We start from the raw sequence: 12885 nt of genomic DNA on the forward strand, positions 1-12885 counted from the left end.
TGCTGAGTGAATGATGTGCCAAGTTGACACTGGGTAATATGCCTTTCCCAGGTCTGATTTTGCTGTGTGATTAGTTAGTTTGATTAGAGTGAGCCTATGGGAAAATTTTAGTAAGAAACATGAAATGAAAATAAGGCTAATTTAAGTTTTAGAGATGGATGATGGTGATCTGGTCTTTTCCTATCAAAGAGGGGATGAGTTAAGGAAGAAGGATGTAATCAGTTCTCATCCTTTAATGGTTTGTGGGAAGTGAATTGGTAAATGGTTCAGGTCTGGGACCTGGAATTATCCTAACCTTTTCACTTCTTCAGGAGACTGGTCAGTCACTCAATTAGTGGTATTTACTGGACAGTTACTGTGTGCAGAGCACTATTCTAAGTTCTTGGGAAAGTAATAACAATAATAATAATGTTGGTATTTGTTAACTGCTTATTATGTGCTGTGCACTGTTCTAAGCACTGGGGTAGATACAGGGTAATCAGATTGTCCCACATGGGGCTCACATTTTTTAAACCCCATTTTTACAGATGATGTAACTGAGGCACAGAGAAGTGAAGTGACTTGCCCAACTTCACACAGCAGACAAGTGGCAGAGCTGGGATTAGAACCCATGACCTCTGACTCCCAAGCCCAGGCTCTTTCCACTAAGCCATGCTGCCTCTCTATTCTCTAAGTTTTGAATAGGTTATAAAAAAACACCCGAAATCTTAGAGGCAGATCACAGAAAAGTATGGAACACCAATGGCTATGCTCTAGAAGCACAAACATAACAATAATTGGTGTTTATTGAGTGTGTCGTGTGTAGAACATTGTACCAAGCACTTGGAGAGAACAAGAGAAGTAAGAGACATGACACCTGCCCTGAAGCAGTTTATAATCTAACAGAGGAGAGAAAACACATAATCCTTTAAAGAAAGGAAAAGAGAATGGAAAGATGGAGAGGTGAGTAAACCAGGGCTTAAGCAGTGGGGTATATATATATATATACATATATGTATAGTTGTATACGAAAGTGCTATAGGTAGTTTTGGATGCCTAAATGTTGAAGTGGTTGTTCAAAGGATAAATCCTATAGAGAAAACATTACCAGTGAAAACTGGAGAAATTGGATTTTCAGAAGTCGTTTGAAGAGGGACAGAGCTGAGGTCTGGTGGAGTTGAAGGCTGAGAGAGCTCCAGGTAGGGGGACAGACCATGAACAAGGAATAGAAGGCAAGAGAGTCAAAAACAAGGCACAGTGAGATGTTTGGCATGGGAATAAACAAAAATGTGAATTTGGGTGTAATGAAGAATAAGACAGAAAGAGCTAAGGGAGTGCCTTACGGTCAATTATTAGGAGTTTTTGCTTGATCCGGATAGGAATGGCTAACCACCAGAGGTTTTTGAGGAGTTGGGTTGATGCTTCAGAAAAAGGATTTGGGCAGCAAATTGAAATATGGGCCGGAGTGGGGATTAGGTGGGGATAGTCAGAAGAAGAGACTACACAGTATGCCAAGAGAGGCTCTTTTTGAGGAAAAACTTAGAAAAGTCACATAAGCCTTTGTAGGTGAATTTTACCTTCAGTGGTCTGTTCTTTGATTAATAATAATAATAATAATAATGATGGTGATATTTGTTAAGCATTTACTATGTGCCAAGCACTGTTCTAAGCACTGGGGTAGATACTAGGTAATCAGATAAACAGGGTAGATACAAGGTCCCACATGAGGCTCACAGTCTTAATCCGCATTTTACAGATAAGGTAACTGAGGCACAGGGAAGTTAAGTGACTTGCCCAAAGTCACACAGCAGATATGGGGAAGTGGGATTAGAACCCAAGACCTCTGACTCCCAAGCCCATGCTCTTTCCATGAAGCCAGGCTGCTTCTCACAAAAGACAACCTTATATACATTTGCAAGAAGGCAAATATGTGATTTGGGGCTATTTTGCCAAAACCATCCAGAACTTAGTGCAAGATTGTGAATGACTATAGTGAAGACTCTATTTGCATCAGGAAAAACCTATATGGGGTCAAAGATTTTCTTCAGTCATTCAGAGACGATTCCCACTACCTTGGTAACACTTTATCCAAAAATGTGCTCCTGGACATGGAGATAGAAAAAAAAATAAAGCAAGCAGGGCTATCTTGAGGAAATTAGCAAACTCAAATCATTTGGGCCAAGGACCAGGTGAATTTTTTTGAAATAAATTTGCTTATTTTGACTTGAATAAAAACAGGGCAAGCTTAACCTTGGTGTCCCCTTACCATTCCCAGCAATTAAGTTGGGTAGATAGACTACTGTATTGGAGCCAATTACCTCAAGTCCTTCCTAAGACTTCTGTGGAGAATCTGTCAGTACTACTATCACCTACTTGACAGAAAGGATTTCTTACCAATAAGGAGGAAAGCATGAGGACAAATCTTTCAGAAAAATGTCATCTGCAAGTCTTCAACTTTATGAATCTGTCATAGTGATTTGTACAAAATGTAAGGGAGCAATTCCATGGTTAGCTGGCTAACAAAGTGGCACTACTGGGGGTCATTAAAGAATACCAGGATTCAGTTATTCTTTTTTCCTTAACTAGCATGTAGTTTGCCATCTTCCAGGTTTGTCCACAGGTGACAGTGATGCAGCATCAACTTCCACACTACATTGCTGGTCTACCGAGTATTGGAAGTTTCCATCCTCCATTGACAGTGAGACTTGGAAGAGACACAAATTCACATCCATCTCCTTGAGCAATTTCATCAGCATCATTTTTGAGCTCACAGTAATCAAATGGGAAGAGGTGTTTTCATCACAGCGGGGACAGTCTCAGACCGGTACAACTTGCCCCACTGAGCCTGATATCCCAGTTACCTTTTCACCAGTTGTTACTGATATTTCCATATTTGACTTCCAACACTAGCAAAGATTGAGTAGGCTGCTGACCTTTTAAGTCCCCTCCTTAAAAGGATTTTGCTGTGGTAGAAAGTGCTAGCTTTAAAAGGTCTGCAGGGACTAAGTTAAGAAAATCTGCCTGTCCAGTATAGGCACAGCAGGAAGCTGTGGCAGTAATGAAAACCAAGACATAACAAGGACAAATAAGAGATCAGATGTCAAAGATGCAGGGTGAGAAGCTAGTTTGTGGAAAGTGAAAGGCAGGGAGAGGGGAGTGACATTGAAGGATGGTGATGATGGGAGTCTTCAAAGAACAGTCTCCCTCCCTCTTTTCACTTTTTCCCCCTTTCTTTTCCTCTCCCTATCGCCTGCTCCTATTCTCCCTCTTCATCTCTCTTGCCTCTTCCTCCTTCTCCATTTCCTTCCCTCCTTCCTTTCTCCCTCTCTCCCTTCCTCTCTTCCTTCTTCTGCCCATGTTCCTGAACATGACTACTGTCCCATTCCCAAGCACCATAGCCCATCCTACTCTGAAGTCAAGAGAATCCGGCCTCTTTAGCTAACACTGCCCCAACATCCAAGGCCTAGAAGTGATCCAGAGTCTGCAGTGGAGCATTTTTTGCTGCAAAACAACCTGGCTGGTTTGACTACATGCAGAGGATGGGCAACCGCAGGATATCTAAGCAGCTACAGTAAGAAGAGATTAACTTAGATCCCGGAAGGAAGGCAAACAAAAGAAGTGGTAATGAACAACTTCACACTGTAGCCCGACTCCTGGGAAACCCAAACACCTGGGTAGAATTTGCTGCTGTGCAGCTTTTAGAGAGGGAGTGCCTCTTTTGAACAAAGGCAATGGATAAACTTTCAGGTGAGAAAAGGTGGAACTGTAAACAAGGACAGGGCCTTCCAACAGGAGCCACAGTCACTTTCCAGTGGATGGAATTCATGAGGACTCAGTATGTAAAGGGATCCTGGATCATTCATCTCCGCATCAACCACATTTAGCACATACACAGAGCAACATGGTCCCTGTTCAAATGGGAAGAATAGTAAAACAGACATAGCTACATACACACTCAGAGAGAGTGGTTAGATTCCCCAGTGAATGGACACTAGAGGATGGAGGGCTGTAGATGTTTTGCTGAAGAACCACATCACATACTTATTCCTTCAAAGGGACAGTGAGAAAAACACTTCATGGGCATTTGAAACATAGCGTAAATTGAGAATTACTAATTGGAGTGCAATATTCTTCCTTAAGATAGGATAGTAATTTTCCACAATTATGCTTTAGAAAAATCCTAAAATTATTGGTCTTTGAGGGTAGGGATTAGACATAGTAGGGGTTCAATAAATAGGAGGTCCTATTAATTTATTACTATTTGCAGGGACAAATTATTGATTTTTCTTCTTTACGTGTCAGTCTGCCATTGCCATGCTTGCAGAATTCCTGCCCCTGGCAGACATTTGCCTTTAGGGAGCGGAATTTATCTACTACTTAGATTTCCTATTTTTCAAAGAGCTAATGACAGTGAAAGCAAAATAAGGAAACTTGCATCACTGGACTTTTGCTTGGTGGCTCTGTTGAAATGAAAATAATTATGTATCCAAGGAGGTTTTGTGAACCTAGGTGCTCCTCTGAAAAGTGAACTGAAAAATGACTAAGAACCCAATTTGGCTTCAAATGGCTAGTGCTTGGCCACACCCTACCAACAAAACTAGGGCTCTACCAAAAGTGTTTTCCTTCTAGGTTTTGATGGAGGAGATATTTGAGAGGTGGGGTCTTGGAGAGATCGTATGCCCCGTGGGTCAGGCAAACTCTTTAAACTCCTTATTTGTTTCATGATCATCCTCCACATCTGATGATCCAGCACTTCTTTTGGGTAGCCTTTTTCTTCCATTTGAAATATAGCTCTAGCCTAAAGAACAACTACATCATGCTTCTGAAGCTGCTACTACTCCATTAACCACAACTTACTGTTCCCCTTTAGGCTCCTCCTCAGAAACCAATTGATAAAAAAAATAGTAACTTTAACAGTTGTGGATAAATACTCTGGAAGGCACAATAATCTCTTACCACTCCGATAAGATCAGAGGTTTACTACTCTGACGAGCTACGTAATTGGATTTACAAACCATTGCAGTTTGTAGTTCGGATACGATCTGGAAAGCCGACTTCCTGCAACTTTGGTTGAATGAACGAGGGACGGCAGGGCCCATCCCCAGCAGCTGCCTGGGGCTCGCAGAGGGCCCTGCCTGCTCTGTTGTGAAGGGATGGTCTAAAAGGAGGCATTGTCTCGGGGTGCGCCTGTCTGTCAGCCTTTATTGCTAATCCACCCCATTTAGCCCTCTCCAGGTGGAGACCCCCTAAAACCCACAGGGTTCTGGTGAATGGAAATCCTTTCTGGAGAAAAGGACTAGCCAAGTCCTCATTCCATAGGCTGTATGTTTCCCCAAACGTTTACATTTGAGCATTGGAGACTATACTGGTACCCCTACCTGACATACACGTATGTAAGCATACGTGTGCATGAGGCATTTTTGTATTGACATATCCATTTAGGCATGTATTTTACTGAGTGTATATGCCTACCCAGAAGGATATATTTTTGCATTAGTTTCTCCTCTGAGCTTTCATATAAATGAGAAGGTTACCTTTACAGTCTATGGTGCTGTATGCTATAGAAATATCTACTCACAACCTGCTTGTATCTCAGGGGGAGTATTCAAAAGCATCATGGCAGTGGCAGCATCAATGTCAGGATCTGGAAAAATCAACCAATAAATACATTATTTACAACTGAGCTAGTTTGGGTGTTTTTACCCCCTGCTAGTTTATAGTTAACGGAATTGCTACAGTGAAAAATGAGAGAAAATAAGACTACAAATCCCACAGGGTGTTCCAGAATGTGATTTAATGTACATGTCAGCAAAATTGGAGGAAACAGAAGTATGTTCAAATGTAGACCCTATTCAGGGGAGCCTGGTTTATTATCACTGATTCATCTCAGAATGTATTTTCCGGAATCTGTTGGTCTGTGGAGCAAGAGTACAAGACCAAAAAGAAGGGCATTCACCTTTCCGTGTAGGAGTAAAGGAACTGGGACAAACTCAAGGGAGAGAAGAGACAAAGCACACCTGCCTCGAGGGAGATGCTAACCTGACGATTTGTGATTTCTAAGTGTCAGAGAGAGCTCAAATTGTACTCTACGAGGATGGGTGGGAAGAAAAGACCCTCCCCCACATATTTGAAAAAAAAAATGAAGTTCTGTTATTGAGGGCACACATCACTGCCTCCACACCTATTGTTCCTTTTAATCGAGGCAAAAAGTCATCACTCTATTGCCGTTCCTCTTAATAGGTTTCTGAATCCATACTGATCCGTTCGTTGACAGATGGCAGGTTATAGAGACAGAGAAAAATATTATCCTTTTATAACTAAATTCACTTTCCACTGAGAAACAGCAGCGCTGCTGCTATGGAAATGGGGGTCACCATGGTAACAGTAAACAACCCCAAGAATGGCCACTGAATAAGCTGAAAAGAACATCTGCCCCAACACAGCGTCCCAGCTGCCCTGGGGCGAAACTTGCTAATAGTGCAGTGATCCCGTGTGACAGAAGCCGCCGCCTGTGCCATGTCCAAATAAATGAAGTGTGCAATTGAAGCAGACATCAAAATGCCTGCCCTCGCAGATTACTGCCTCTGTGCTGTTAAACTGAATGACTAATGATTGGGGGTTTTTTCACTTGTCAGTTTTTGTACTAAATTACATACCAAAAATTCAATTTACTGTTAATAGCTCCATGGCACTTTATTTGGGGTATTATGTTGGAAAATTACTTTTTACTGTTTAAAAAATACATTTTTCATACTTTATATGTGCAATTTAATTTCCAGGGGAATAATGTGATGTAATCTAACGCCCCACAAGCTATTAATAATATAGACGATTTGGGCTATAAAAGACTTAATGCCTGCTAAAAAAAAGTAAACTAACTTCTATGCTGCAGTACTTCCTGGCTCCAGTGGAGGCCAGTTGCTCACAGTCCGTAAGAGAGGTAAGACTTTACCTTACTGGGTTTGTTACCAGGTAAATCAACTTATCTGACCACATGAAATGCTTCATTTCCAAAACAGTAAGAGCACAGAGCTGTGCTCCCAGCGGTGCTTCAATGAATACTTGTTGATTGAGTCGACAATCAGGCTGTTCTGCAGCTAGTCCCAGAATGGCCTCCCTGAGTTCAATCCACTGATGGTTGGGATGGGCACAGGTGTCCATTTATAGAACGACAGGTGCTCAAATCACAGATTCGGCTGCAGTCTGTTGCCAAGAGTTGCTAACAAACCTTTAAAGTCGGACTTTGCAAACTCAGTTCATTACCAGTCTAGCACAAGTCGTGCTGAGAAAAATCATGCACAAAAGCATACCCAACAGAGTCGGGGGTGGGGAGGAGTGTATGTTTTTAGACAAGTTTAGAAGGGGTCTATCTTGTTGTGGGCTCTGCGGAACGATAATTCAAAAACCAAGCTGCTTCTCACTGTGCAAAAGCCCGTGCCACCATTATGAGTGGAAAGTGCTGAAGGTTAAAGGGCAAAGCCATCACGGCTCGACAAGTTTCAATGCGACTCACCCAGAGTTAACGCTGCAGAAACACTATAAGGAGATTTAATGGAGTAAAAGAGAAGAGCCAGACAACTTTTTAATTTGTTCTTTTAGCACATTTTAATGAGCACATTTATCCTTTCCTTTGAAAGAATTAGAGACAATGGGAAGAAAAAAATACAGCTTGGAGAATGAAGGAAAATAAAAGGAAATTTTCCTCTAATGAACAAGGACCAAGGAGAAGGTAGAAGCAAAAACAGTAATTAAGTGGAGGAGAAAATGAAGCCAACCATCAGCATTCAAAGAGATCTTTGCGAGAATACTCTTCTAATTTCAAACTCTAAGTACAGTTTTGGCGGCACTGAACTTTTCTATTATCTCCTTCACTGTGATGCGCAAAAGTGTTTTGCTGCTTATGTCTACTTTCACACTGACACATGTAAGAGGGAATGTAAGGACCATAGCTTCAACAGGGAAGTGTAACCAAGTCTCATTATTACGCTTAATGAGAGTCACCAGGACCTGACAGTACCTAGATTTACCAATGGTAAAATCTTGAAAAGCCATGAAAAATATTTTTCTTCCAACAATATAATCACCATTGCTATTGGACTTGCACTGCATTTGTTCAGTTACACAGAAAAAGTAGTAAAATGACACAAATTGGCATGAGAACTGTCAGAGGGTAACTGGAAAATGGCTTTGCATAAAAGCCAAAGACGGACTGATAAGATTGTTAATGGTCCCACCCTGCTCACTAATTTCTTTTCCATACTTTAGTAGCTCCTTAAATCTTCCTCCTTTGTTGAATCCCTACCACTAAAATCCAACTGTATTTCTAATGGAATTACTCACTTTCCAGAAGCTTATAAAATATGAATTTGTTGTGATCATCCTCCTCCACCCCACCCCACCCTTTGTGTTGGCTCCTTGTTGACTGTCAATATTTTCTTTCATTTATACTGAACAATTCCAGAGCACAGGATATATGTCTTCCTTTGACATTAACTTTGGCTAAGTTGAAAGGGCACAGGACCTGGGAGTCAGGAGTCCTGAGTTCTAGTTCATGTTCCACCATTTGCCTACTGTATGCCCTCGGGCAAATCACTTAACTTCTTCATGCCTCAGTTTATCTGCAAACCCCAGATAAATCACCTGACATTCCTCTCTCCTTGACTGTGAATCTCACAGAACAGAAACTGGGTCCATCTGATTGTCTTCTACCTACTCCAGTTCAGCACAGAGCTTGACACATAAGCACTTAATACCTTTTTTTATTACCATAGGCCAATAAGCATCAACATGATAAGTGAAAATTAATTCTCTATTTCTAATTAGACATTGTCAATACACAGAGTGGTGATCTACATTCTAGTATTTGCGGGGGGAGAGAAGAAGCAAAGAAACACAAAGCACACATTTTCCCTTAGACTTGTGGTAGAAAAATGATCTTCGGGGTTTTATCATGACATGGAGCCTCTCCCTCTTCACATTCTCAGGACCAGTGTCTGCCATTGATTAGATTTAGCTGCCAAGACTGAAAAGATATCATATCACAATCCCCCCACTGCTGAGGCACTGAAAGAGACATATTGCCACAACTTCAGGACTTTTTCCTATTCTCTCTTTCAAATCTTGTAGAAGTGACCATTGTTATGCTGTGGGAAGAGAAATCATCACAATGACTGGAGATCCACAGACACCCTTGATGAGTTATTTGTGTTTCCCAACTTTCCCAAGTCAACCACAGCTCACCACCAGCACCAGTGGTGAAGCGGAAAATGGTGCAGCCTGCACAATAGCTAGCATAAAGGAAGAGCTGTTTTGAGACAGCCATTTCTGTCCATGAGGTTTCATGTATCTGCTTCGGGAAACCCAGAAGGTCCAACCAATTCCTGCATTTCACTGCCAGTCTCTGTTTTATAGTATATCAGCCATTTAGACACCATCTGAAAAGCTGTTTTTTTGAGTCCTAAACAATTTTATGTTGGTATTTGTTAAGCGCTTACTATCTGCAGAGCACTGTTCTAAAGCGCTGAGGTAGATACAGGGTAATCAGGTTGTCCCACGTGGGGCTCACAGTTAATCCCCATTTTAGAGATAAGGTAACTGAGGCACAGAGAAGTTAAGTGACTTGCCCGTAGTCACACAGCTGACAAGTGGCAGAGCCGGGAGTCGAACCCATGACTTCTGACTCCGAAGCCCAGGCTCTTTCCACTGAGCCACACTGCTTCCCCATTCATCAATCAGTCGCATTTATTGAGCCCTTAGTATATGCAGAGCACTAGGTGTTTGGGAGAGAATAACATAAGAGCTAGTAGACCTTCCCTGCCCACAGCAGGCTTAAAATCTACAGGGGGAAACGGACATTAATACAAATGAATAAATTATGGATATGTACATAAGTGCTGTGGGGCTGAGAGAGGGATAAAGGGTGCAAATCCAAGTGCAAGAGTGATGCAGAAGGGAGTGGGAACCACTCACTTTCCAATGGCTTCTTCCCCTCTGCCTTCAAACATACCCATGTCTCCCCCATCCTAAAAAAAACAACCCTGGCTTCTGTCCCCTCCACTCTACCAGGACTGCTCTCTTAAAGGTCACCCATGACCTCCTTCTTGCCAAATCCAAAGGCTCCTACTCTATCCTAATCCTCCTCGACCTGTCAGCTGCCTTAGACACTGTCGACCATCCCCTTCTCGTCCACACTGTATCTCACCTTGGCTTCACAGACTCCGTCCTCTCCTGGTTCTCCTCTTATCTGTCTGGCCGTTCATTCTCGGTCTCCTTCAAGGGCTCCTCCTCCCCCTCCCATCCACTAACTATAGGGGTTCCTCAAGGGTCAGTTCTTGTCACTCCCCTTCTTAAACAACTCCAGTGGTTGCCTATCGACCTCCGCTCCAAACAAAAACTCCTCACTCTAGGCTTCAAGGCTCTCCATCACCTTGCCCCTTCCTACCTCTCCTCCCTTCTCTCTTTCTACCGCCCACCCCGCACGCTCCGCTCCTCTGCCGCCCACCTCCTCACCGTCCCTCGGTCTCGCCTATCCCGCCGTCGACCCCTGGGTCACGTCCTCCCACGGTCCTGGAACGCCCTCCCTCCTCACCTCCGCCAAACTGATTCTCTTTCCCTCTTCAAAACCCTACTTAAAAATCACCTCCTCCAAGAGGCGTTCCCAGACTGAGCTCCTCTTCCCCCTCTACTCCCTCTGCCATCCCCCCTTTACCTCTCCGCAGCTAAAGCCTCATTTTCCCCTTTTCCCTCTGCTCCTCCACCTCTCCCTTCCCATCCCCACAGCACTGTACTCGTCCGCTCAACTGTATATATTTTCGTTACCCTATTTATTTTGTTAATGAATTGTACATCGCCTTGATTCTATTTAGTTGCCATTGTTTTTACGAGATGTTCTTCCCCTTGATGCTGTTTATTGCCATTGTTCTCGTCTGTCCGTCTCCCCCGATTAGACTGTAAGCCCGTCAAACGGCAGGGACTGTCTCTATCTGTTGCCGACTTGTTCATCCCAAGCGCTTAGTACAGTGCTCTGCACATAGTAAGCGCTCAATAAATACTATTGAATGAATGAATGACCCTCTTCTGTTCTCCATCTACACTCACTCCCTTGGTGAACTCATTCGCTCCCCCGGCTTCAACTATCATCTCTATGCAGATGACACACAAATCTACATCTCCTCCCCTGTCCTCTCCCCTTCCCTTCAGGCTCGTATTTCCTCCTGCCTCCAGGATGTCTCCACCTGGATGTCTGCCTGCCACCTTAAGCTCATGTCCAAAACTGAGCTCCTTATCTTCCTTCCCAAACCCTGTCCTCTTCTTGACTTCCTTGTCACTGTGGATGGTACGACCATCATTCCCGTCTCACAGGCCGGCAACCTTGGTGTCATCCTTGACTCAGCTCTCTCATTCACTCCACATATCCAATCCATCACCAACCTGCCGGTCTCACCTTTACAATATCGCCAAGATCCGCCCTTTCCTCTCCATCCAAACAGCTATCGTACTGGTACAAGCTCTCATAATATCCCAGCTGGATTATTGTGTCAGCCTTCTCTCTGATCTCCCTTCCTCCTATCTCTCCCCACTCCAGTCTATTCTTCATTCCGCTGCCCGGATCATCTTCCTGCAGACATGCTCTGGGCATGTCACTCCCCTCCTTAAAAGCCTCCAGGGGTTGCCTATCAACCTCTGCACGAAACAAAAACTCTGCACTCTGGGCTTCAAGGCTGTACATCATCTTGCCTCCTCCTATCTCACCTCCCTTCTCTCTTTCTACTGCCCACCCCGCTCGCTCCACTCCTCTGCCACTCACCTCACCATCCCCCATTCTCGCCTATCCCGTCAACCTCTGGCCCACGTCCTACCGCTGTCCTGGAATGCCCTCCCTCCTCACCTCCACCAAACTCTCTTCCCCTCTTCAAAGCCCTTCTGAGAGCTCACCTCCTTCAAGAGGCCTTCCCAGACTGAGCTTCCCCTGTTCCCTGTGCTCCTTCTCTGTTCCCCCTCCACCCTCTTCTCCCTCCCCCTTCCCCACTTCACCTCCCCTCAGCTAAGCCCCCTTTCCCTCTGCTCCTCCCCCTCTCCCTTCCCCTCCCCTCGGCACTGTGCTCATTTGCATATTTTTATTATCCTATTTATTTTGTTAATCAGGTGTACATCCCCTTGATTCTATTTATCGTGATTATGTTGTCTTTTTTTTGTCCCTCTGTCTCCCCCGATTAGACTTTAAGCCCGTCATTGGGCAGGGATTGTCTCTATCTGTTGCTGAATTGGCTCTGCACATAGTAAGTGCTCAATAAATACTATTGAATGAGTGAATGAATAAAATGAGGGATTAGTCAGGGAAGGTCTCTTGGAGGAGATGTGCTTTTAATGAGGCTTTGAAGGTGGGGAGCATGACTATCTGTCAGATATGAGGAGGGTGGTAAATGGAATGAGAGCATGACTTCATTGACTAAGGAACAAGAGAGGGAATGAGAATCAATTCCCGCCTCTGCTATTGTTGTTATGAGATCATGGGAACTTAGTTTTTTTTTTCCTCTGGTTCTTGGCTGATAAACCTTTTAAAATGGAGATAAAACCAGCCTCTCCCTTAGGATTGTTGTAAAAAATTTCTTAAAATTTAAAGGACTTGGAGTAGACATTACTTTAGGTAAATACATCCATTTTTTTCCTAGAAGGGTCAATAAGAGGTGTTAGCACACATGACACATAGATGCTAATAAAAAATCATGAAAGCCTTCTTAGGGCACAAATACTTAAAACCTGGTTTACCCAAAATCACAGTTTGTGTCTTTTACTCAAGTGCTTAGTATAAAGTGTATTGAACATAGTAGGTGCTCAATAAATACTGCTGATCATTTGTTGTTCAAAGAAATGATTCATTTAAAAAAAATTTGCCCTTCTGGGATA

The 12885-nt window shown here is 43.3% G+C and overlaps 1 protein-coding gene across 5 annotated transcripts in view; it reads right to left on the reverse strand.

The window, feature by feature from the left end:
• FOXN3 (forkhead box N3) overlaps window positions 1-12885 on the reverse strand; it is a 368264-nt gene that overhangs the window by 27454 nt on the left and 327925 nt on the right. For 3 of the 5 annotated variants that reach the window (XM_029058902.2, XM_029058898.2, XM_029058897.1), the window contains one exon: window positions 5558-5623. The exons of 1 other annotated variant lie outside the window; for it this stretch is intronic. In XM_029058902.2, coding sequence (XP_028914735.1) covers window positions 5558-5623 — 66 coding nt within the window. The remainder of the gene's footprint in view (window positions 1-5557; window positions 5624-12885) is intronic. One more of the 5 variants, XM_029058903.2, reaches the window with a different exon arrangement.

Source organism: Ornithorhynchus anatinus, chromosome 1, assembly GCF_004115215.2.
Source record: "Ornithorhynchus anatinus isolate Pmale09 chromosome 1, mOrnAna1.pri.v4, whole genome shotgun sequence".
NCBI lineage: Eukaryota > Metazoa > Chordata > Mammalia > Monotremata > Ornithorhynchidae > Ornithorhynchus > Ornithorhynchus anatinus.